This window comes from Anolis carolinensis, chromosome 3 (assembly GCF_035594765.1).
Source record: "Anolis carolinensis isolate JA03-04 chromosome 3, rAnoCar3.1.pri, whole genome shotgun sequence".
Lineage (NCBI taxonomy): Eukaryota > Metazoa > Chordata > Lepidosauria > Squamata > Dactyloidae > Anolis > Anolis carolinensis.
In genome coordinates this window covers 86,137,288-86,163,142 of record NC_085843.1, presented here as the reverse complement: position 1 = coordinate 86,163,142, position 25,855 = coordinate 86,137,288, and the positions used below count along the sequence as shown (strand labels likewise).

At 41.5% G+C, this 25,855-nt stretch overlaps 1 protein-coding gene across 1 annotated transcript; it reads right to left on the bottom strand.

Annotated features, from left to right (window-relative positions):
- Nucleotides 1-9,414: 9,414 nt before the first annotated feature.
- Nucleotides 9,415-15,061, bottom strand: LOC134297492 (uncharacterized). The gene is made up of 2 exons (XM_062975189.1): nucleotides 13,002-15,061; nucleotides 9,415-9,786 (listed from the first exon to the last, which is right to left on the bottom strand). Exons 1-2 carry the CDS (start codon nucleotides 14,628-14,630, stop codon nucleotides 9,679-9,681), a joined length of 1,737 nt encoding a protein of 578 aa, XP_062831259.1. The 5' UTR covers nucleotides 14,631-15,061; the 3' UTR covers nucleotides 9,415-9,678.
- Nucleotides 15,062-25,855: the final 10,794 nt, after the last annotated feature.

The following is a 25,855-nucleotide window of genomic DNA, read 5'->3' as shown; positions in this document are numbered from 1 at the left end:
TCAGATAATCCACAATATCTGCTTTGAACTGGGTTATCTGAATCCACACTGCCATATAATCCAGTTCAATGTGGATTTTATACAGATGCGTGGAAAGGGCCTAAGTCTATAAGAGCTTATACTATAACTTCTTTCTTTCAGCTAGTCTCAAAGATGCTACAAGATCATTTTACATGCTGATACTCCATACCAACATGGTTATGCTTTTGAATTCTAGCTCCATATAGTTATTAGAAGATGCATATTTTTACTCAAATTAATTAATGTGACTTATTTTAGATGAAACATATTTAGGGTAGAAGTTTTTCTGTTAAATATCCCAGTGTTTTTCTTCAGAGATCTTAACAGGTGAGACACAGCTAGCCCACCCAGAAATATAGTTTGCCACCTCTGTGCCACCATTTTGAATTTTTTTTGCTGCTGGTACCAATGTTATCTACAACAAAAACAATTTAAAAATATTTTAAAAGAAAGTGGAAGGAATGGTTTTAATTTTTTTTTCTCCATATTGCCACATACATTGGCTGAATGCTGAGATCAGGAGAGAGGCACAATTGTGAGATGAGCTGTATGCTGAAGCTCTCAATGAATGTGAATTGTCTAGGAGAAAGTGCCTCAGAGAAGCAACAGCTGTAACAGGAAACACTCAGAAAATGCTAGAAATATAATTATAGACTAATAATTGTACCACTGGAAGGGATCACAAGAGTCATCTAGTTCAAACCATTTCCATTGCAGGGAAATGAGGTGCACCTGTCATATTTCATACAATTAAGTAAACATCTTGTTTGTGCAGTGAATATGCACAGAGAGATAACTGCTGGAAATGCTGCATTGAGAGGGAGAGACTTCAGGCTGTTTCTGTTGGTCTCATGCATGGAATTGCATCTTAAGAGAGACTGAAAGATGGAAAAAGAAAAGGAAGAGACTGAAGAAATGTCAATTTTAAGAAAAAGGTTCCCAGTGATTCACTGCCTTCTTTAGAACTGGAAACAGGGTAGTGTATTGTAAGTGGCTAGAGTATAGGAAGAGGACTGTGGAGACCACCCAGAAGCAAATCCCCATTTATCCCTTGCACTCATTGTGTGAAACTAAATTGCTACTACCCACTAGAGCAGACATATTGAATCAAATGCTGAATAGTAAGTCAACACTTTGGTTAGTCCCATTGATTCAAAGAGTCTGGTCTAATAGAGGGCTAGAAATTAGATTTATCCCCTTCTTGAAATGGCTGAATTAATAACCCCATAGTTCTTTATGAATGTACCTATGATGGCCTTATTCATTCAACAGCAGCATATAAAAGTGGAGCTGTACCTAGTGCTCTCATTACTGTGTGGCGTCAAATTATTTTTGACTTATGGTGACTCTAGGGCAGGCATGGGCAAACTTCAGACCTCCAGGTGTTTTGGATTACAACTCCCACAATTCCTAACAGACGGTAGGCTGTTAGGAATTGTGGGAGATGTAGTCCAAAACACCTGGAGGGCCGAAGTTTGCCCATACCTGCTCTAAGGCCACCATATCACAACATTTCTTCAGAGGTAGTTTGCCTTTGCCTCTCTCTGAAACTGAGAGAGTGTGACTTGCTCAAGGTAACCCACTAATTTTCCATGGCTGAGTGGCAATTCAAACCCTGGTCTCTAGAGTCGTAGTCCAGTGGTCAAACTGCTACTTACTTAGGCGATCCCTCGTAGTTCGAAGATGATGGCCTTCCAGTTGTGGGGTCTTGAGGGTGGGTTCTTAGGTGGCTGAAGAGACGTATACTTGATCTGCATGTTCTCCCGCAGTGAGGATATCGGTTTCCAGGTGGAAGGCAGTCCCGGTCAGGGTTGGCTTGATGCTCCTTCCTCTTGGCACGTTTCTCCCTTAAGCCCTCCATTTGTGCCTCTTTGAACTCCGCAGCACTGCTGGTCAGAGCTGACCTCCAGTTAGAGCACTCAAGAGCCAGGGCTTCCCAGTTCTCAGTGTCTATGCCAGAGTTTTTAAGTTTGGCTTTAAGCCCATCTTTAAATATCTTTTCCTGCCCATCAACATTATGTTTCCCATTCTTCAGTTGGGAGTAGAGTAACTGCTTTGGGAGACCGTGATCGGGCATTTGGACAACGTGGCCAATCCAGTGGAGTTGATGGCGTAGGAGCATCGCTTCAATGCTGGTGGTCTTTGCTTCTTCCAGCATGCTGACATTTGTCTGCCTGTCTTACCAAGAGATTTGCAGGATTTTTCTGAGGCAACGCTGATGGAAACGCTCCAGGAGTTGAGTGTGACGTCTGTAGACCGACAACGTTTCACAGGCGTAAAGCAGGGTTGGGAGGACAATGGCTTTATAAACAAGCACCTTGGTATCTCTACGGATGTCCCGATCATCAAACACTCTCTGCTTCATTTGGAAAAATGCTGCACTCAAAGACCTCAAGCGATGCAGCTGCTGTACAATGACAATTTCTCTGGTTGGTTGATATTTATATTCCTTCCACATGTGTCCATATGGGACTCAAGAACAGGACAACAGACTATCAAATCAACAAACAAGATCCAGTAAATAATTAAAAGGCCCTCAAGTTTGAAGATCATATTATTACTGAGTTGATTATACAAATATATTGTTACACCATGCTTTCTAAAGAAATTGTCTGGGATGAACTATGGGTTGTTTTTGGTTTTTTATCCCTGCTTCCTTTGCTGCACAGGTAAAAACGACAACACTATTCTTGAACCCTAAGCAGCTGCAGAACATATCCTATCACACTGGTGTATTTCCATTAGGCAAGTAAAAATAGTACATCTAGGACAAAAAGGCCAAGGCTACAATCATATGCATTTGGGGATAAAGCTAGTTGAACACTGGGAACCTACCCTTAAACTAAAATATGCAGGATGAGAGATGCATAGCTTGTTTTGTGCTCAAAACCTTGGAAACAATCTGACAATACATTTAATAAGAGTCTGAAATAAGAAGTGGGCAAATTGGAGCAAACATTGTATACAAATTCCGCAGAGTGGACTAAAATAAAAATAGAATTAAAGGTAGCCTCACTGATCCATTTTTAAAAAGCAGGGCAATGAATCAATAGTTTTTGGATCAGCCTAGAAGGCTATCTAGCAGAAGGCTTCAGCATCTGCTAATTATCTGAATCTTTCTGTGCCATTCTTAGTACTCAAGCAAAGCACAGCAATAAAACAGAGCTTGAAAAGAACAACTTACAAGTAACATTGTTACTATAACTCATTACTTTTAAGTTAACAAGGCTGCACGAAAGCCACATTTTCAAAATAACTTCATGAGTAAGTGCAAAATTAATGAGTAAGCTTCCTGTTTCTTGCAAGCATTATTTTTCATAGGAATCTTTCACAATTTATGTAAATCCTAAGTTTTTTTTTTCTCAACCACCCCCTTCTGCATCCCCCATCCTGTGCCTGCTTTTCACTAGACATTTTTCCTTGTCTGAGCTCCCTGTTTTGGCTGGTAAATTTCTGCCCCAAGTCCTTTGTGTTCCAAGAGCATTTCCTTCTAAATCAGTAATTTACATTATAGTATGGACAAATTCTGGAAAAAATATTTTGCAATAACGATTTTCACACATAACAATGGCTGGTGAGCAGGCTGGCTGGGAAACTGGGAAGTTGTAGTACAAGTTGCATAGTTGTTTTTCCAGTCTCAGAGTAAAGATGCAGTGTGATTAGCCCTTTGTCAACAGGAACCATGTTCTTGGAAACTAGTCTGAAATAACTCCATGAGAAGAGAGCAAACAAGATAAGACCTCTTACTAATCTCCAATCTTTGTGTACAGAAAGTGCTTTAACAGCGAGGACATATTAAGCCCTGGTAATTTAAAACATTTTCATAGAACAGTACCACCACCCTGAGAAGATTTTATTTTTAGAAACCTTTTCCTCTTGTTGTTGTGTATAAATGACCAGCATCTACGCTGTAGTGTTAATGCAGTTTTGACATCATTTTAAGTGTCACTCTAATTTCAATGCTATGGAATCCTCGGATTTTGAGTTTGGTGAGGCACTCACAATGTTTGGCAACAAAAGCTTAAAACCTTGTAAAGCTGCAGCTCCCCTGTTTCCATAGCATTGAGCCATGGCCATTAAAGTGGTGTCAAACTGCATTAATTCTACAGTCTAGATGACCCATGGAGGGTGCTGTCATCTTCATACAGATGAAAATTATGAGTCCGTGGCAAGAAACAGCTGAGGAATGAAGACCTGCTTTTCCCAGTTCTGAGGTGGCTCAGATAATAATTTTATTTCAAATACACAAAAAACACATAAGTTATGCTATTATAACATCATTAAATAGATTATTGTGTTAAAGCGACTGCTGAATTAAAACAGTTTAAAAACCACTTAAAGGTTCATTAGAGGAAAAACAAGAAGTACATCCTCCCTCATTAAAGGCTCTTTTCTCAGCAGCCAGTCAGTTGCTAAAAACCTCCCTGTGGTCCTTTGCCTGCTGTTCAAAAGGCAACAGAAAGGAGACCATCTAAGGGCCCTTACTTCCAGAGAGGCCTTCAGGTAAACCCAAATCAATTCAGAATAAACTAGGATTAATTAGACACCTGGAAATTAATTAGATACCTGGAAAAGTTAATTAGATACCTGGAAATATCTGTATCTTAATGTAAGGTCCATATCTTTCCAGGTGTGGGCCCTGCGGGGATTGACTCTAAGGTCTGCTTCTGTGTTCCCGGGATCAATCCCCACAGTGATCCCGGTTCTTTGGGCTCCTAGACCCCCCCCCCCACCTACATGTTTGGACCCCTCTGTTGAAAGCTCCTGGCACATCAAAATGATGCATTGGAAGGTTGAGGGGGGAGGGAAGAGGAAAAAAGCTCCCAACGCATCATTTTGACATGCCAGGAGTATGCAGCCAGCCCCCTCAGATAAGTTTAGGGGGCAAAGGGGGGGGCTGTGGGCTGGATCCATGCCCTCCCATGTCAGCCTCTGGTTGACCTGGGAGGGCATGTAGCCACCCCCTCCAGGGAAAGTTCAGGGTTTGAGGTGGGTGTGGGGACTAAATCCCAGGGAGAACCAGGATATAATACCTCAGTTCCTCCTGGGATTTAGTCATGTCTGGAAGCGCCCTAACCCTCCCTTGAAAGGACATTCTGCAGCCTAGGAGCAATCACTGAAAAAATCTTCTTACATCCCCAGATGTTTTGGTCTTCAACTCCCAGAAATCCTAACAGCTGGTAAATTGGCTGGGATTTCTGGGAGTTGTAGGTCAAAACACCTGCGGACCCACAGGTTGAGAACCACTGGCTTATATAGATCTTATTCATCACTTTGAAATGTGCATACAAACGGAGTAGTAGTTGTCATAACAAGGAACATGAATTTATGGTCTTCCTAATTAGTCCCATTTGTTGTCACGAAACAAGTATGAATGTCTTGCAGAGGAGGGAAAATAGAGAGTCACTCCTTCTCTTCCAAGAAGTCTTACTCGTGTGCAGTTGCAAAAACTGCTCAGTTCTGTTGGATCCTCAGCCAGGCTTCAGAGCTGCATTGCACTGCTGGACCTTGTGTCAACCACAAGCAAAAGATGTCATACAGCAGAATATCAGACTGTACCTTGGCAAAGGACTCTGCTCACAAATATTTGTGGTTTTTTAAGGCTTTCCTAAACTCAGTAGATACATTCCAAGTATCATTTAAAATTAGTTTTATGTTCTTCCTCATGAAAAAGAATATTTGACTACTTGCTTCTCAGCTGTCCCCTTTTGACCACACACTGCTTCTACTTAGTCACTTATGTCCTAGTTTTCATCTGCAAAAAGTTGAAAGATATGGGAGTTTACAAAGAAGCTATACAAGAAAAGTTCTCCTTATTGGGTTTTAGAACAGAAATTCCCTAGCCAAACTGAGAAACCAGAAAATATTCTATGAATGAAAGGAAATAATATTGGTACTTTCTTTATAGAGGATGCACACACTGCATTTGGCTATTGTTTCAACCAAACGTATTCAAGAAGGTAAATGTCAAAAGGCCCAATTTTCACTTCTGACTAGGTGTATTTCCACGTGTCTAAACTAACAGCACCCAATCCCACCACACAAAAGAAGCTGTGGTTTAATTATTCTATGATTATAGCCCATCTGGTGAATTTTTAACATGGGCTCCAAAACTGATCTAATGTTGGAAGTTAAGCAGGATCAGCCCTGTTGAGTGTTTGGATGGGAGACCACCAATGTATACCAGATGGTGTAGCATTTATTTCAGAGGAACTAGCAAAACCACCTATGAGATTTTTTTTTGCGTAAGAAAATTTTATCAAATTAATGGGATCACCACAGATCAACAGGCATCTTGGAGGCACACATATACACGCATTGTTTGAATTGTTTTGCAGCTATGTTCAATATACATTTGTTATTTTGAAGTGATGCTAAGAATATCGTTTGGCATACATTACATGTCATTAATTTCACCCTTCCATTGACCTCTATTGTTAGGTGAAATAAAGTTTAAAACATGATATTGTGTTTAATATAAGACAGAAACATTGTTTATCCCATTTCCAGACCTAAAATTTCTCATTTAAATATCGCCTCTGAAAACAACCTAATTCAAATCAAAAATTTAAATAAATTGGCAGTATTAATGTGGAAATTGCTGTTGTTGCACCCATTGGTATTTTTTCTCACAAAAACATCCTATCATCTGACTCCTTCTCCCTGCACCCCACTCCTTTGTCAGCATGTTTGCCAGCATCCTGCAAACCATTAATTAGAAAGTTGCAGTACAGTTTGACTCTATTTCCAATTGTCCTAATCACACTCATTTCCCATAGTTAAAATTCATATAAAACTATTCCACAGACTCGAAAAGCTGTAGGTATGCGCAGCATCCACAGCTGGGCTTGCCTGATAAATAACTAGTAGCAATATCGGCAGAAAGAATCATATTTGCAAAAGCCAATTCTGCTACATGAAAAGGAGCCTAAAACTAGCCGCTTGAGGGGAAATGTGTGCTAATCAGGAAAATTCTGAATTTAAGACCATCGAGACAGTTTTTCTATGCCTGAACAGAAGAACATGTTGTTTTATCCAATTCTTTTTCCATGAATCGAACTGTAGTACATTATACCAAGATATTCTACTCTGTTTAAATATTTCTGTTATATCTTCTTTTCTAGAGACTTTATTTATCCAATCATCTAGTCTTATTACTTCAGCTCTTTCCATGTCCTTTGTGAGTTGTGTCTTAAGATTCTCTGGGAATTTTTCTAGATCTATAACTCTAGTCAGTGGTGATATTCCAGGACTAGGTTTTTTGTTTTTTTGCCAAATTTGTATCGTGGTTCTACTGATTTATTTATTTACAGTATTTATATTCCGCCCTTCTCACCCCGAAGGGGACTCAGGGCGGATCACATTATGTACATATAAGGCAAACATTCAATGCCCATGAACACATTGAACAGAGACAGACAGACAGACAGACAGATGCAGAGGCAATTTAACTTTCTCCTGAGGGGATGTTCAATTCTGGCCACAGGGGGGAGCAGCTGCTTCATCATCCACTCTGATGGCACTTCCTCACTTCCTCATTCCAACGTTGTAAATTAGTTAAACTTGCCTCCCCACTTTTTTATAAGTGGTACCTTATTTCCTACTTGATAGATGCAACTATCTTTTGGGTTGCTAGGTCAGCAACGAGCAGGGGCTATATTTTATTTTTAATTGACGGGTGCTCACCCCACCACGGGCTAGCCTCAAACTCATGACCTCATGGTCAGAGTGATTTATTGCAGCAGCTGCTTACCAGCCTGCGCCACAGCCCGGCCCCATTTGGTTTTTATTTCCTTAAGTCATTTATTATCTTGGGTAAAACGGAATCAATCTTTATTCCTTATTTCTCCTAACTCTATTTCTCCCCAAACCAAGTTTTCTATTCTGTGTATCATATTTTGGACCTGTCTTATTTGGTTAGCAATATAGTACAAATTAATATTTGGAATATCTAATCCTCCTTCTTTCTGTGATATATACCATAGTTTTTATTTATTCTTGGTCTTTTATCTCCATTACAAAAAATATTTTGAATCTTTTGCCATTTTTTAAATTCTCCCTGTGATAATTTTATTGGTAGCATCCAGAATAAAAAGTTTATCTTAGATAAAATCTTCATTTTACATAGTGCTATTCTTCCAATCCATGACAATTTTATTTTTTTATATCTGAGTAGTTTTTTATCTCTTCTTTCAACTTACCAAAATTCATTTTTTAAAAAATCCTGTATATTTTTAGCTATATTTATCCCTAAATATTTGAACTTTCAGTAATTTTAATCTTATAATTCCTTTTAATTTCTTTTTAAATTTTTAATTACATTTCTATTCATATAATTAGTTCTTTTCCTTCCCCAATGTGCTGCCTATTTTGCTCCTCATTCCTTTTAATTTCTTCTATTTCCCCTCTACTATTGTTAATTAGCATCCTTTCGGACTTACTTCAATTTATTTTCAAACCTGTTACTTCTTCAAAATCTTAAAAATGTTTCTGAAGATTTTGATGCTTTTCATTGTTCTGCTGCTCCAACAGCCCTCATGGCACATAAATATGACACGCCAGGAGATGGGGAGGAGGGCAGGACCCGGAGCATCATTTCTACACACCACGAGGGCTGCTGGAGCAGTCCCATGGCAACCCAGTAAGTTTTTTTAATTTTAAACATTTTTTGGGGGGGGGGGATTGGGAAGCGGATGGGCGCCGTCTCGCATCTTTGGGCTCCATACCCCATTTGGACCCATAACCCATTAGAACTGGGCCTTTCAGGAAGGCCCAGGTCTAATAGGGTATCTAATTAATTTGGGGCAAAACATGGTTTTCCTGCTTTGTCCTGAATTAATCCTCTTTTACCTCAGGAATCGTTTGGACACCTCAGGTAAAAGTCTGACAGAGCCCGCATTTTGGTCCCTGTTTGGAAGGGCCCTAGGTTCTATTCTCCTGTTCACTTGCCTGACCTCCTTCCTTAATGTGTGGTGCATTTCTATCCTTTGTCTTTTTTAAAAAGTTGTATTCAAGTCACAAAACAATGTGAAGGTGTCACCTTCTCCTCACCCCATCTTGCTGAGAGCTTGACCATATAAAGCACCCTCAGTGCCTGAAGTGTTTGGGGAAATGATGGTTTTAAGCAAGGTCCCACCCTCCCAGGCCCCTGACCTCATAATTCACAAATGACAAGGGGACTAGAGCTTGGCATAAGAATGTCCTTGGAAGTTAAGGAGCTAGGCTGATTGTGCTCTTGTATTCTCCTGTCCAAATATGTCTTTAAACCCATCAGATGTAAGCACTATTACACAGCAGCAATACTTCAAAAGTCTATTGTTTTATGTAATAAAAAGCAGTGTGAAGTGTCAGGCTTACTTCAAAGGACCAGTCTGAACGCAGATCAAAGACAGCTGCTCTCAAACACAATCTTTATTGAAGAATACATGACTTTGGAAAAGTCGAGAATGACCTAATGTTTACATACATCTAATTTTATCACTTCTGATGCAACGTAATATCACACGCAAATATCATCATCAAACCCCACCTTCTGGATCACATTTCCACCAAGGTTTCCATCCCCCCCACACTACAGCAATTATAATTGTTTATACTTTCACCCCTGAGTTCCCAGGCTCATTTTATCTTCTCCCGCCAGGTGCTCGCATGTTTATGTTATGAAGTCAGATTCAGGGCTTGGAAATTCAGCCCTGGGATCTGGCTGCATGACATGGCGCCCCCGTTTTCTTCGTCCTCCTCTTCGGTTCTTCTTTCACCATAGTCCTGAAACAAATCAAACAATAACTCTATGGGTCCATTTTGTCTAAAGTCCCCATATATTTTTTCAGCAAGCTGCGATGGAAGACTGGGTGTATTTTCCCTAAACTTTTTGGCAATGCCAATTGGAAAGTCACTTCATTGATAACACCCTGTATTCTGAATGGTCCAATATATTTGGGGCCCAGTTTTCTTGAAGGTAACCCCAATTTGATGTTTTGGGTACTTAACCACACTAGATCTCCTTTATCTAATTTATCGCCTTCCACCCTCTTTCTGTCTGCGAACGTTTTATACTTTTTGTGTGCTTCTTTTAACGAAGCAGTCACTTGATTCCAACATTCCATCATTTGCGTTTTCCATTTCCCTGCCTCTGTTCCTTCATTTTTTGTCCACCTCGGCAATTGGGGTAACGGTTGTATTTCATACCCGTAAACTACTTCAAAGGGGGTTTTGTTTGTTGCTGAATGTATAGTTGAATTAAAGGCTAGTTCCGCAAACGCCAACCACCTAGACCAGTCATTTTGTCTCATGTTAGAGTACATTCGAAGGAACTGCCCAAGCGTTTGCTGAGTACGTTCTACCGCCCCGTTTGTCATGGGGTGAAAAGCAGAACTTAAACTCCTTTCTGCTCCTAGCATTTCCAAGAATTTTTCCCAAAATTTTGCTGTGAATTGTACTCCTCTGTCACTGACTACTCTACTTGGACATCCATGTAATTTGTAAATATGGTTTATGTACAATTCAGCTAGTTTCTCAGCCGATGGTAGCTTCGTCAGTGCTATAAAGTGGGCCTGTTTAGAAAACAGGTCTAATACTGTCCAAATATAACGATGTCCTTTGCTGACTGGCAGTTCTCCCACAAAGTCCATAGCTACACATTCCCAAGGCCTGGTAGGTTCCGCTACTGTCTGTAACAATCCCATAGGCTTCCCTCCTCCCGATTTATTTCTGGCACAATCATCACATTGGACAACATGATTCTTTATGTCCTTCCTCATTCCTGGCCACCAACAATGTTTTGCTATTGCCTTTGTTGTTTTGGTAATTCCTGTATGACCAGCGCTCTGGTTGTTGTGAAAACGATGCAGAATCTTAATCCTTAATATTGCTGGGATATACAGTTTCTTGTTTACAAACCAAAATCCCCCCTTCTGGTCCCCCTTTTCTGCGTTGGACGCGATCCATTGATCTCCTTTATAAGACTGTTTTAGTTCATTTCCCCAGTTATCTTCCCCGCCGAGTTCGACAAAAGCCGTGTCCTCCTTTTGGGTTTGTGCTCTTGTCCTGACAGCTAAGCCCCATTGTTTGTCAGAGAATATTGTCCCCTCCTTTGCTGTGGTTAGGCCTTCGTGTTGAGGCATGCGTGAAAGAGCATCTGCCAAGACATTCTGTTTCCCTTGAAAAAACTTTAATTGGAAATCGAATCTGCTGAAGTATTGCGCCCATCTGATTTGTTTGGGGGACAATTTTCTAGGAGACTTTAAATACTGGAGATTCTTATGGTCAGACCAAATTTCGAATGGGATTCCGCTTCCTTCGAGGAAGTGTCGCCAGCATTCTAAGGCTTTTAATATGGCTAATGCCTCTTTTTCCCATATTGGCCAACTTTTTTCAGTTTCACTGAACTTCCGTGACAAATATCCACAGGGTTTTAAGTTCCCATTTTGATCCTTTTGCAATAGCACTGCCCCGTACGCACAGTCTGAGGCATCGCAATGGATTATGAAAGGGCTCCTGATATCAGGGTGTTTTAGGATGGGTCCTTCAGTGAAGCATTCTTTTAAGGACTCGAATGCCTTTTGGCATTCTGGCGTCCAACTCAGTTTGGCGCCGGGAGCTTTCACTTTTGCTGTCTCCCCTTTCCCTTTTGTTTTTAAAAGTTCTGTAAGGGGTGCGGTTATTTGTGCAAAGCCTTTTATGAAGGGTCTGTAAAAATTTGCAAACCCCAGAAATGATTGTAATTGCCTCCTTGTTTGAGGCACTCCCCATTCTTTCACATCTGCTACTTTAGCTGGATCCATAGCTAACCCTTCTGGAGACATCCGATATCCCAGAAAGTCAATTTGAGTTTTATTAAATTCACATTTGGACAGTTTTGCGTACAGCTTTGCTTCTCTTAGTCTCTGCAAAACTTCCCGGACCAATTTTACGTGCTTTTCCTTATCTTCAGAAATGATCAAGATATCATCAAGGAATATGAACACCCCTCTGTACAATAACGGGTGTAGTATTTCATTTATAAGCTGCATAAAGCAGCCGCTTCCATTTTTTAACCCGAAAGGCAAAATTTCGTATTCAAAATGGCCGAATGCGCAGGAAAATGCGGTTTTCCAAGTATCCTCCGGTTTGATCCTTAATTTATGATACGCTTCAATTAAATCCAGTTTAGTAAATATGCTCCCTTTCTTCAATACGGTAATTAAATCCTTGACTAAGGGCATAGGGTATTTATTGTCCTTGGTAATTGCGTTTAAATTTCGATAATCAATACACAATCTTAGGGAATTGTCTTTCTTTCTCCTAAATAACACTGGAGCCCCGAGAGGAGAATTAGATGGCTTAATGAAGCCTCGAGCCAGGTTTTTATCAATGTATTTTCTCAATTCCTCCTTCTCTTGCACAGACATGGGATACACTTTTGGTTTTGGTAAGGCTGCTCCTGGGGTTATTTCAATCCCTACTTCTATATTTCTTTTGGGAGGCAATTTACTGGCCTCTTTCTGATTGAAAACATCCGCAAAGTCTCTGTATTCAGGTGGCAATAGCTGTGGGTCTATTTCCCCTGCTTCGTCTTCCTCGTCCTCCTCTTCTGCAATTTTGCTTATCTCCCATTGCATCTGCTGTTCTTTAAATGCTAAGCTTTTTCCTCTCCAATCTATTTCAGGATTTGCTTGTTCGAGCCATGGTATCCCCAATATTACATGGTATGTGGCAATAGGGGCTATCACAAAGGATATTCTTCCTCCCCATTTGCCTATTTTGCATGGAACTCCCCGTAATTCCTTTGTAGATACTTCCCCAGCAGCGACTGATCCATCTAGCTGCGAAAATGCAATTGGGGAGTCAAGTGCCATCTGCTGGCATTTCAGCGCTCCTGCTAATTCTGGGGTTATAATGTTCCTAGAACACCCGCAGTCTACAAACGCCTTGCAGGTGGCCCGATTTTCTAGCCCCGAGAGGCAAATTGGTACTACTATCATGCGTTTGTCCCGACTCACCAATCTTTCCGAAGATTCTGGGGCCTGCACCTCCTCCTCCGCACGCCTCCCGGTTGCTGGCTTGGGCTTTGGGGCTTTTGGCGGCTCCCCCTTCCGGGCCCAGCATTCCGCTGCTCGGTGGCCCGTCTTCCCACATACAAAGCATCCCGGTTTAGGTTTGTTGTCGTCTCCTCTGGAGGGAATCCCCGGCCTCCCTCCGGGTCTTTCTTGCTTCCTCGTTTCTCCTCGACCTCTCGCCACCGGTCTTTGCTGGCCGCTGCTGCTCCTGAAGCGCTTTACTTGTGCCAGGGTAGATTCGACGCGCCCCGCTAGTTGAATCCATCCCTGGAGCGTCTCGGGGTCGTCTCTGTGCGCTGCCCAGCTGAAAATCTCGGGGCGTAGTCCCTCTTTAAATAGTTCCACTTTGGTTACTTCAGACCACTCCGGTACCCTTTCCGCGAGGTGGAGGAATTCCTCTGCGTACTCGGGCACCGTTTTGTCCCTCTGTTTTATTCCTTTCAGCTGGTCTCGAGCCCTCAATTGCTCTAGCCGGTCTCTGAACCGGTTCTCCAGTGCGGCGAGGAAGCGGGGCACTGACCTCAGGCATGGGTCGCGTCTGGCATGCAATTGCACATACCAGCTGGCTGCTCCTCGCTTTAGTGTGTTGCCGATGGCTCGAACCCTGCTTGCTTCGGAGGGAAATGTGTGTGCGTTGTCTTCCATGTATCCTCTAATGCTAATTAGAAAAAAGTTCAGTTCCTCTGATTCCCCTCCGTATTCCAGCTTGAGATCTTCCCTTCTAGGCATCCATTCTGCAGCCCTTTGATATTGTCTGGGCGGCATGGGGAAGGGTTGCATCAGGTTTCCTCGGGTGGCTCCTTGGAACACGCCGCGCCCCACTCCGGTGGTCATTCTGCGCGGCTCCTGGAAGTCTGCCGCCGCTGTTGGCTCTTCCGCCCATCCGCATACTGGCCTAGCTGTAGCCCCCTCATCTCGCCTTTCCTCGTCGTACGGCACATCCTCCTCCTCTTCCTGGACCCCCCGCTCCTCTCCGCCTTCGTCTGCGAATCCACTGGACCCGATCCCTGGCCCCAGTAGCCTTTCCACCCCGACGCCCATTCGGGGGGTTGGGAGCTCTGTTGGAGACGGCGGCCTCAGGGTCCCCAGGGCTCGCTGACGCTCCACTTCTCGCGCCATGCTGTCCCGGAACTGCAGCTCCTGCCAGTATTCCTCATCTCCCTCGTCCCTTGCCGCCACGGGGCTCTGCGTTGACGCCCGCTGGCCCCTCTGGCTCCAATCTCCTTCTTTGCTTGGTTCTCTCTCGGCGCCATATCGGCTGGCCTCCTTCTGGAGATTCTCTTCCAATAATGGCACCAATCTCCCCACGGTTTCCGACAGCCTGGATAAATTAGTTTCCAGGATGGATAACCGCAGGGCCACGGTCTCCGGCATACTTCCTCCAGATCCCCAACTGGTTTCTGCAGCTGCAGAGACGCCTCTTCCGAGCCTGGGAATTCTCTGGGTCACGCCGTTCGGCTTGGGGTACCCCGTAGAGGAAGCTATGGCTTGCAGCGTCTCTTCTCTCTTCGGCCGGGCCCCTTGCAAAGGCCTCTCTGCCTCATTTGGGCTTTGATCTTCTTCCTCGCTCATTATCACTTCACTGCGAATTCCGCAGGAGGGTGAGAAATGGGATTCTCGACTTTAATGTCAGGCTTACTTCAAAGGACCAGTCTGAACGCAGATCAAAGACAGCTGCTCTCAAACACAATCTTTATTGAAGAATACATGACTTTGGAAAAGTCGAGAATGACCTAATGTTTACATACATCTAATTTTATCACTTCTGATGCAACGTAATATCACACGCAAATATCATCATCAAACCCCACCTTCTGGATCACATTTCCACCAAGGTTTCCATCCCCCCCACACTACAGCAATTATAATTGTTTATACTTTCACCCCTGAGTTCCCAGGCTCATTTTATCTTCTCCCGCCAGGTGCTCGCATGTTTATGTTATGAAGTCAGATTCAGGGCTTGGAAATTCAGCCCTGGGATCTGGCTGCATGACAGTGAAGTATGTTTAGTGGTTAAGGCAATGGTTATTGCAAAGGGGGGAAAAACACATAAGCCTGTTCTAGTTCTAGTTTCACTGCTTGCATTAAATGCTACATATATTTTCTGGACATATAGCAGAAAACACAGGAGCTCATTAACAATTCTTTAATACTCATTTGTCCTCAATATAACTAATGCACTCTACTTACAAGCAGCTTGCATATTTTAAGGGCAATTTTAGTGTTAATATAAATTATTTTTAATAATTCTTCAGTGCAAGTTTTGGAACAGGGAAATATATATAGAATATATTTTCCCTCCTCTTGCAAAGTGTTTCCTTTAAAAGGTACTGAAGTGCATCTCTTTTAGAAAAAGGATTTCACTGAAAGCTCCAGCAACCAGGCCGATGTTCTTCCCTTTATCCTATTGAATAAGTACCCTTTGCACACATGGTAGGGATTCTGCAGAGAAAAAGTAGCAACTTCACACTTGCTGAGAAATGAAATCTGCCCACAAAATTCTACTTCTTTAGCACAGCATCACACTCTTAAGGCACATTTGTCATTTTCAGCTGGCTCTTGAGTTCTTGTGAGAAATTGCCTTGTCTGTTGAAGTGGAAAGATCTCCCTTCCCCCAGCACAGATGTATATACATTTCTCTTGGAGATGTAGCAGAGATCTCCATGTAAAAGAGACCTGTCAAATTAGTATCAACATAGATTTCGGGGGGGGGGGGTCAAGTGGATGAAGCCCATGAAAGCAGTAAGGACATTATTGAAATGTCTCTGTAGATATTTCCCATATTTTTAATCAGGTCTGGCTTCACCTTTCAATAACTGGGGCCATTGTTTGTCTTTCCTCTCTGATCTGCATTAAGTTAGGCAATTCAACAATGTAGACACTGATTTCCAAATCTTTAGGAGCTACTCATTCACTAATAGATCCTTAACATTTCCTTGCCTTTTATTTATAATCAATATTTCAGAGGTTAATAAATGAATTAACATCTCAATGTTCCTTGAAGTTACTACTGCTTAAGCATAGCTAAACATAACAATCACACCATCTGCAACTCTTTTTGTCCCCAACCAAACTGGCCATGCTAATTCTTTTACAATTGCCCTTCTATGCCATCCCACTGTGTTTGTAGTTTTGCAACATGAGCATTGCCTCCTTTTTCTGTATGACACAAGACCTTATTCATACCTATTCATTCTGCTATGTTATTTGGCCCACTATTACTAGGATGAACTAGTCATAATTGCTTTATCAGAGAATGGGGCAACTAACTTAATCTGAGACTGTTATTGCTGGGAGTCTCCTATAATCTTGCTTAATTTTTTGTTTATTAGGTTTCATAAGCAAATTGCATCTAATGACCCACTTCATGCCCAGGTTGACTGATCTATGCATAATCTTTTATATTGATTGTATTATTCATTGCTGTGTTACTACAGCATCACTTGCACATGCTCATACTAGATTATTTCTGAATAGAACAATGAATCCAGCATATTTATCCATTACATCAGTGAACAATAAGAGAACGACACACTCCTACATAACAGAGATTTCTGTGCTAATAAGGATATATGAAGAAATGTGTTTGACCAGATCAAAGGACATTATCTAGCAGTATCATCCAATGTGTGACTTCTCAAAAGTTATTTCTGTTGCCTTTAACAGGATGTATGCCCAGGGAAATGTGTACAGCTTTATTAAATCTATTTTAAATGTTTGTATCTTGCCTTTCCTCAGCAGATTAGGGCATCTAATATCAATACAATTGAAATACTAATGGCTGTGACTATATAACAAATTCAACCTAATATATGTAAGAGTAGTTTCCAAACTTGGGTCGTAATGATATTTTGGTACAACATCTGCAGACTTGAGGTTTGGAACCACTAGTACAACTTCCCAGTCTTATTCCAACATCTGGTGTACAACAGTGATCAGCCAGATGTTTCTAGAACATCTTCCAGCAATTGATATGCCAGGGCTTGCATCATGTAGCAAGCTAGCGCTTTATTCCTTCTCCATTTATAATGTATTTATTGGATTCTATAGCGTCTTATAAAGAACCTGAAAATCAAATACAACTTTTTTTTAATGAAGGGATGTTTGAATACAGAACAAGCAAAACTCTGGCATAGAAACACAACTAAAACAAATAGGTAAGTATCATAACAACTACATGTTATAGCCCACTAAAAACTTTTGAAAACAAGAACAGAATTTGTAGGGTGCCTAGACAATTACAATGAAGACACACTGACAAACACAGTACATTATATTCCATAGATAAAACGTATCACTGTGTAACTTCTGAGTATTAATCAGGACCTGCAAAAGTCACTGTATGATTACAAGTAGACAGGATAAATAAAAAGCTATATCACACTATGTAATTATAGCGCACTGATTCCATTTTAACTGACATTGCAACATTGGGGTTTGCAAAATAGAAAGAGGCATTTAGAATTCCCATGCAGAGAGCAGTCATGCTTCACCAGACTATAAACTCCAGATTCCAAAGGATGCAGCTATGACTGTTAAAATGGGTTTGACAGTCGTCCCTTACATTTGTGGGTTAGGTATTCACAGATTTGATTCTGTGCCACTACCTCCTCTCCTGTTGTCCTATACATGTCCAAAATACAGTCTCTCTAGGCATTTCTAGGTCAATTGATGAACCTCTTTCTGGTGAAATCAGCCAGCCCATTGTTGTTTCTAATACCTTTCCATATCTTTGAACCACACCTGGCTTAAAAGAAAAATATTGTAGAGCTGGGTGTCATCATCCCCTTATAACACCTCATCATAAATCCTTGCATGACCTTGTACAATTAAGCAACAGCTTGATGATGATATTAAATCAAACAAACATAGGGAAAATTATATTGGCCAAAGCAATAGTCCCCTAGCATTACCTTTTGAAGTTGTTCCTCCAGTTTAGCACAGAACCATGTCCCATTTGAACCCAGTTTCCGCTCTTCCTAGCCCATATACTGTGATCAATATCCTTGGAATTTGCCAAGAGATCCATAATACAGTGGGTCTTTTTTCCACTGGGATGTGGTTCCAGGGTCTCCAATAGATACCAGATTTGTGGGTATCCAAGTCCCATTATTTTACTGTGATGTAGTAAAATGTCATTCCTTATATAAAGTGGCAAAATCAAGGTTTGATTTTTGGATTTTTTCAAAGATTTTCAAGCTGTGGGTTGTTGAATCCATGGATGCAGACTGAGTGGATACGGAGGGCCAATTATAATAAATAAGGTTGTATTCCTTATGTATCTCCCAGCAAAGGCGGTCTAACTAGGAAAATATAAGGAAATACTTCTGTATATTATGCCATTTCTTTGGTACACTATTGACAATAGGCTTTGATATTATTGATACATTTATATCCCACTTTTTTCCAGCCTGAGGCTCAAAGAAGCTAACACAGATATAGATGCAGCTTTAAAATTCAAATGATACCAAAGTTCAAAATATAATTAAGCTGACAATAGATTGAAAGCATGTAACAGAATGGCCATTAAAATAAAACAAAAAAATAAACAGTACAGATTTCGATCATGAAAGCCTTCAACAATACATTAAACATTACAGCACATTCTGAAAGACCCTTTTCCCTTGAGCTCTCAAAAGCCTGGCAAAACTCTTCACCTGCCTATAGCAACACAGAAAGAGAGTAATTGGGGGGGAGGTGGGGTAGAGGCAAAGAGCAGCCACTGAGAAAGCCTTCTCCCATTTTCCCATGAGAGGTAACTGTGGGTGCTTCCAGACAGTAGGAAAGGCCACACCAAACCAGGTTTAAAAAATGGTTTGGGGCAGCCTTTAGTCCCTACACCTCCCACTAAACCACATGCTTTTTCCAGGGGGTGTCTAGATGCCCTCCTGGTAACTTCTGGGAGGGTACCGAGACACCTAACCCCCCCGCCCCCCCAAGGCCTTAAAATATAAAATAACTTACCTGGCCACCATTAAGTCCCTGCCGGAGTCCCTGGCACATAGAAACCATTTGCCAGGAGGGGGGCACGGAGCAATTTTCCCCCGGCTCCCCCTGACCTGATGTATGATTTCTATGTGCCAGGAGGACTTTGGAAGGGACTTCACTTTGGCAGAAAAAATGGAATGCAAAGATACAGAATGGGGGACACCTGGCTAGACAGCAGTACATGTGAAAAAAATCTTGGAGTCCTTGTGGACAACAAGTTAAACATGAGCCAGCAATGTGATGCGGCTGCTAAGAAAGCCAACGGGATTCTGGCCTGCATCAAGAGGGGAATAGCATCTAGATCCAGGGAAGTCATGCTCCCTCTCTGTTCTGCCTTGGTCAGACCACACCTGGAATACTGCGTCCAATTCTGGGCACCGCATTTGAAGGGAGATGTTGACAAGCTGGAAAGCGTCCAGAGGAGGGCTACTAAAATGATCAAAGGTCTGGAGAACAAGCCCTATGAGGAGAGGCTTAAAGAACTGGGCATGTTTAGCCTGCAGAAGAGAAGGCTGAGAGGAGACATGATCATTGATAGCCATGTACCAATATGTGAGGGGAAGTCATAGGGAGGAGGGAGCAAGATTGTTTTCTGCTGCCCTGCAGACTAGGACGCGGAACAATGGCTTCAAACTACAGGAAAGGAGATTCTACCTGAACATTAGGAAGAACTTCCTCACTGTGAGAGCTGTTCGGCAGTGGAACTCTCTTCCCCGGACTGTGGTGGAGGTTCCTTCTTTGGAGGCTTTTAAACAGAGGCTGGATGGCCATATATCGGGGGTGCTTTAAATGCGATTTCCTGCTTCTTGGCAGGGGTTTGGACTGGATAGCCCATCAGGTCTCTTCCAACTCTACTATTCTATGATTCTATGACTTAATGCCAGCCGGGTATGATATTTTCTATTTTAAGGCCTTTGGGAGGAAGGGTTGGGGAGGGAGTTGGTGCCCTCTGGGTTGTCCGGGCTCATGGAGCCTGAAAAAACCGAGAGGCCTGTGTGGTTTGGGCCTGGGGATCACGTGATGCAGTCCCCAGGCCCAATCCACACTGGACCCATACCTGGAAACAGTCAGATCTTATCAAAGATCGGGGTCTTACTAGGTATCAAATTAATTCGGGACAAAGCAGGGTTTGGATGCCTTCGTTAAAAGCTCGTGAGCTCATGCATTTTGGGTACTGTCTGGATGGCCCCTATGGGATAGGTGGGACAGAATGAAGTGCCTTCTCAGAAAATTTCAAAATAAATGACCCATATAAGAAAAAACTATCCTGCCGCTATTGTGGATCTGAACCACATAAGACTATCACCAGCACTTTGAATTATAATTGAAAACAGATCAGCAGTCCATGACAACAAGAGAATTGTGTGCTGCTAACCTTAAGCAGCTCCAGTTAACAATCTGACTCCAGCTTTTTGGACCAACTGAAGTTTTCAAACACACTTCACAGGCAGCCCTACAGATCATGTTACAGTAATCCGAGTTTTGATGACACTTGTTGCTCTCCACTGCTGCCAGGCAGCTTCCTCACCCTGCTGTCTCCTCATGCTTGCACACAAAGCATGAAATAAGATGGTATTGTTCTTGGGACAACATAAAGAAGAGGCGATGACCCCCCCCCCCTCCGGGTGTTCCACATTACAAGTTCTAAATACCCCTGAATTGGCATTCTCTTTAGGTCAATACATGCCATGCAGGTGACTTCCTCTATGCTTTGTTTTCTAAAGTGAACACGTGTGGTGCTTGCCACATTCAGTGGGAGTTAAACCTCATTTTGAAAGCACATGGGGTAAAAGAAAAGAAGAGAGAAAAAGCTTCTGTTGAACTCCCACACTGTACCTTCTTGAACTCCCACTCTGTTCCCTTTCCTTTCTTGTGGTGGACTTGATCTTTTTACTCTAAGTGTATCCTTAGAGTAAAAAGCAAAGAGAGTGTCAGCCACATCCTGCCGGATGTATTAAATTTCCTAAATTGTATAAACCCTCATCTTCCTGTTTCTCTTTCAATAACACATAGTCTCTGGAATGTCTGGGTTGGTGTGTTGCTGTGAGTTTTCTAGGCTCTATGGCAATGTTCAAGAAGCATTCTCTCCTGACTTTTCACCCACATCTATGGCAGGTATCTTTAGATTTGTGAGGTATATTGGAAACTAAGCAGGAGAGGTTTATATATTTGTGGAAGGTCCAGAGTGGGAGAAAGAACCCTTGTCTGTTGGAGGCAAGTGTGAATGTTCTAATTAATCACCCTGATTAGCATTTGATGACCCTGCAGCTTCAAGGCTTGAATGATTTCTGCCCTGGGGAATCCTTTGTTAGCTGGCCCCGATCTTTTCATGTCTGGAATTCCCCTGTTTTTTAGTGTTGTTATTTACTGTCCTGATTTTAGATTTTTTTTTGATACTGGCAGACAGATTTGTTCATTTTCATGGTTTCTTCTTTCTGTTGAAATTGTCCACATGCTTGTGGATTTCAATGACTTCTCTGTGTAGCCTGACATTCTGGTTGTGAGAGTGTTCCAGCATTTCTGTGTTCTCAAATAATATACTATGTCCACGTTGGTGCATCAAGTGCTCTGCATGACTAACTTCTCTGGTTGAGTTAATCTGCAGTGTTTTTCATGTTCCTTGGTTTGTGTTTGGTCCCTAAGTAGATTGGTCCACAGCTGCATATCTTTGGAATTTTTTTTCAACCTTGTTTGCAAATACTGTACATGTGATAGGTATGCAGATACAGTAGAGTCTCACTTATCCAACATAAACGGGCTGGCAGAACGTTGGATAAGCGAATATGTTGGATAATAAGGAGAGATGAAGGAGAAGCCTATTAAACATCAAATTAGGTTGATTTTACAAATTAAGCACCAAAACATGTTATACAACAAATTTGACAGAAAAATTAGTTCAATATGCAGTAATGCTATGTAGCAATTACTGTATTTATGAATTTAGCACCAAAAAATCACAATATATTGAAAACATTGACTACAAAAATATGTTGGATAATCCAGAACATTGGATAAGCGAATGTTGGATAAGTGAGACTCTACTGTATATAATAGCTGCAATTCAGCATGGGTCACAGTAGCACAGTTATTTGTGGATAAGGAAGAAAGGCACAGAAGCGTTTGGCTATGTCTCTGTACGTGGGCAGAAAGCAATGACATCATCTGATAAGGTCTCTCGGCATCTTCTGGGGTCTCAGTAGTTGACATAATCATATTGCATAGAGCTATGGGTGCATAGTCAGATTCCCCTGTGACCCCCTTTCCCCTTCACTCTTCTCCAGGCATAAGTGGCTATGGGTTCACAGTAGGTCCAAGGGAAGCTCTGATCACTGCAGAGGAGGGAAAGGAACCCCAATATTTGCAGTATCTATAAACGGACATAGGCATAAGATTAACTTGTGTATGTGTGTTCAGTAGCAGGATGCCAGCCAATCTATATATATAAAAGGATAATGAAATTTCGGCCTAGGACAAAACAACAAAACTGCACATTCCTGAAACACTAAACTTGGCAGCACAACCCCTCATCCATGCCTCTACGTCCATACAACAAAAAGAAAAGAAAAATAAAGTCCTAATTAGAGGGAGAGGAATAATTGTTTTTATTGCTGCCAGTTAGAAGGCTAAGCTCCACCCAGGTGGTCTCCTAGCAACCCACTCAGCCCAGGGGACAGGCACAGTTAGGCCTCACTTAGGCCCCTTCCACACTGCCTATAAAATACAGATTATCTGATTTTAACTGGATTATATGGCAGTGTAGACTCAAGGCCCTTCCACACAGCTATATAACCCATTTATAATGGACTTAATGTCAGGGGAAAACGTTTACCCTTTACCTTAACTACCACCAATTCCTCAATACTTTATTTCCCATACCACCATACTTTACCACAGCAACGCGTGGCCGAGCACAGCTAGTCTATATATATATAAGTCAAAGTATGCATATATATGTGTGCTGCAGAGTTCGAAGAGGCACGAATGGAGGGCTTAAGGGAGAAACATGCCAAGAGGAAGGCCCATCAAGCCAACCTGACCAGGACCGCCTTCCACCTGGAAACCGATGTCCTCACTGCGAGAGAACATGCAGATCAAGAATAGGTCTCCTCAGCCACCTAAGAACCCACCCCAAGACACCAGAGATGGAAGACAATCCTTCTCGAGCTACGAGGAATTGCCTAAGTAAGTATTATATGTGTGTGTTTGTTCCACAAAGGCTCCTACGTGACTTGATCGATCTGGACTAAATTTGGTTCACTTTGCCCTCATGGTCCAACTTAAAATACTGTTGGAGTCTGAACTAAAGAAAACCCCATCCCATTAGGGCTCAAGCCTCTAAATATGTATGTATCTATGTATACTGCACTCAGGTCCAGCCACAAGAGAATAGGTAACACTAGGAGCAGGTCTAAAAATATAGTCCTAAATTTCTTCAGCCACATAATATGGGCTGTTACTTCTTATACAATTTCACAAGATCATCCAAGTATCCATAGAGGAAAATAATTTGACATTAATATTCTCAAGCACGTTCTACAATTAATGCTTAATATTTTCCCTATAGTAAAAGGTTCATGCTACTAGAAAGTGACTCTCATGCCCATGCTCCGAGATTAGGACTTACCTCTAAATAAGCATTATAGGAGAGGGCTAGCCATGTGGGAGGACCTTGCTGGATAATGTGCAACCATATTAAATTTTGCATGTCACCGGCATTTAAATTCTACTTCCAGCTGATTTTGGAAAGGCTCAGCAGCACTAAAGACTTTGCACAGAAGGAAAATGAGAGCATTTTCACACAATGAAGCGTAAAGCAGCTTTTGTAATGAGAATGTAAAAGAGACATGGGGCACCAGGATGTTCATTGTATTACAAATGCTGTTTCTCCTGCTTTCTCTTCCATAGAACAAGATGAGATATTCAAAGTTCAAAGACGATAGAAGTGCCATGTATGAAAATGGCCCCTGTCTCTATAGTCTTTAAAACAATGGGTTACAGTAACTGGCCCACATTTTAGCTGAGCAGGCAAATACCATAATATTTGGAAAACACTTTATGAACTGTGATGCTATTTAAACACTCACTGCTATCTTGTACGACCTGTATGTATCACATAGCACTATAACTATGTATATGGCAGTCTACTGACAGGTCGTTCCGTGGTCATGGGGTGGCCGATAAAAAGGTCCTCTGGGTGACAGTTGCCAGTCAGGTTATGGCAGGCTGGAGCAGACCAGAGGACTTTAGTGTTTTGGGCACCTTGTATGGGAGAAGGCAACCCTGTAGGTAACATGGACCCAAACCAAGTAGGGCTTTAAAGGTGAATACCAACACCTTATACTTTATCAACAAACAACTTGGTTATCCCTACAAATGTCCCGATCCTCAAACATTCTCTGCTTCATTCAGAAAATATTTTTTTCAATAGCATATTAAAGGATTTGGATAATAAGGGATAAAAACCATCAGATTGTGAGTATGAGGTTAATAGAATTGTTTCCTTGTTTGTTAGTTAGTGTAGTTTGTGTGTGTCGATGTGTGCTTTGTGTATTTATGGTTTGATGTAGTTTTGTAGTTTGTTGTAGTTGCTTGAATATAGTTGTGTAGTTTTATCATTATATAGAATAAAATCTTTCTTTGTGTTATTACTGCTTTTCTATTATGTTCTCTTTTCTTTTGAATAAAAAGACTGGGGAGGCAAAAAAAATTGGGTCATGATAAGTCAACAGATGGCTTGAAGGCACAGATAGAGAGAGAGAAAGACCTTCCACATAGCCATAAAACCCAGATCATCCACAATATCCTGCTTTGAACTGGGTTATCTGAGTCCACAATGCCATACAATCCAGTTCAACATGGATTTTATACAATATGGGATATAATGAATATGGACCAATTAACTCTTCTACTATCAAGAACACAGAACAAACCAAAGACGATGACGTAAAGGATTGGATGAAGAACGAAAAAATTAAAGTATTGATATAACTCCCATTAACAGACCGAGACAAGTCAACTATTGAAGACAAAAGCAGTAAAGACTGAAAACAATAGATGAAAACATCAGTTGATAAGACACCATTATAGAGAAGAAGGGAAGTCAAGAAAGAAAAAACTCCCCATCCCACCCCACCCCCTTTCCCCCCCCTTTTTTCTCTTTTTTTTCTTTTTTTGTTTTTTCTTCTTTTTTTCTCCTTTTCTTTCCTTTTCCACTTTTTGCTCATCTTTCTCTTCCCCCCAATCCACCAATGTGGTTTTTTAAAACTATTTTACCAATGTAACACTCAATAAAAATTTATTTAAACAAAACAAAACAAAACACAGATTTTATACAGCTGTGTGGAAGGGGCCAGAGAGAGCAGTGGCCAAAAAAAGCCTTAAAGTACATTGCAAGCTTCCTGAATCAAACTAATGCACTTTGATCAATCAACTGACATCTCTTTGTCAGTTACTTATTACTATGAATATTTATTTAACAAAATAACAATTTTATATAATTTTTCCAGGAAGTTCAGTATTGCTTTCTGTGGCTAGATCTTGAAGACAGTGCAGGGTGACACTTCCTTGGCTAAATAATTATAAAAACAGTGGGAAAAAAGATTTAATTTCAGCTTCACCTATTCGAATGCATAGCAGAGGTTATATGCCAAGTTCTTCTAAAATATAACCCACATCTATTATATGCTAGCACTTCAATAGGTGGCCAATATAGCATCTATTGTGAAATTCCTGAGCTGATTTATGAATACTTGATGGCCAGAACAATAAAGCAGGATATATATCAGGAAGGGACAACAAAAATGGGAGAA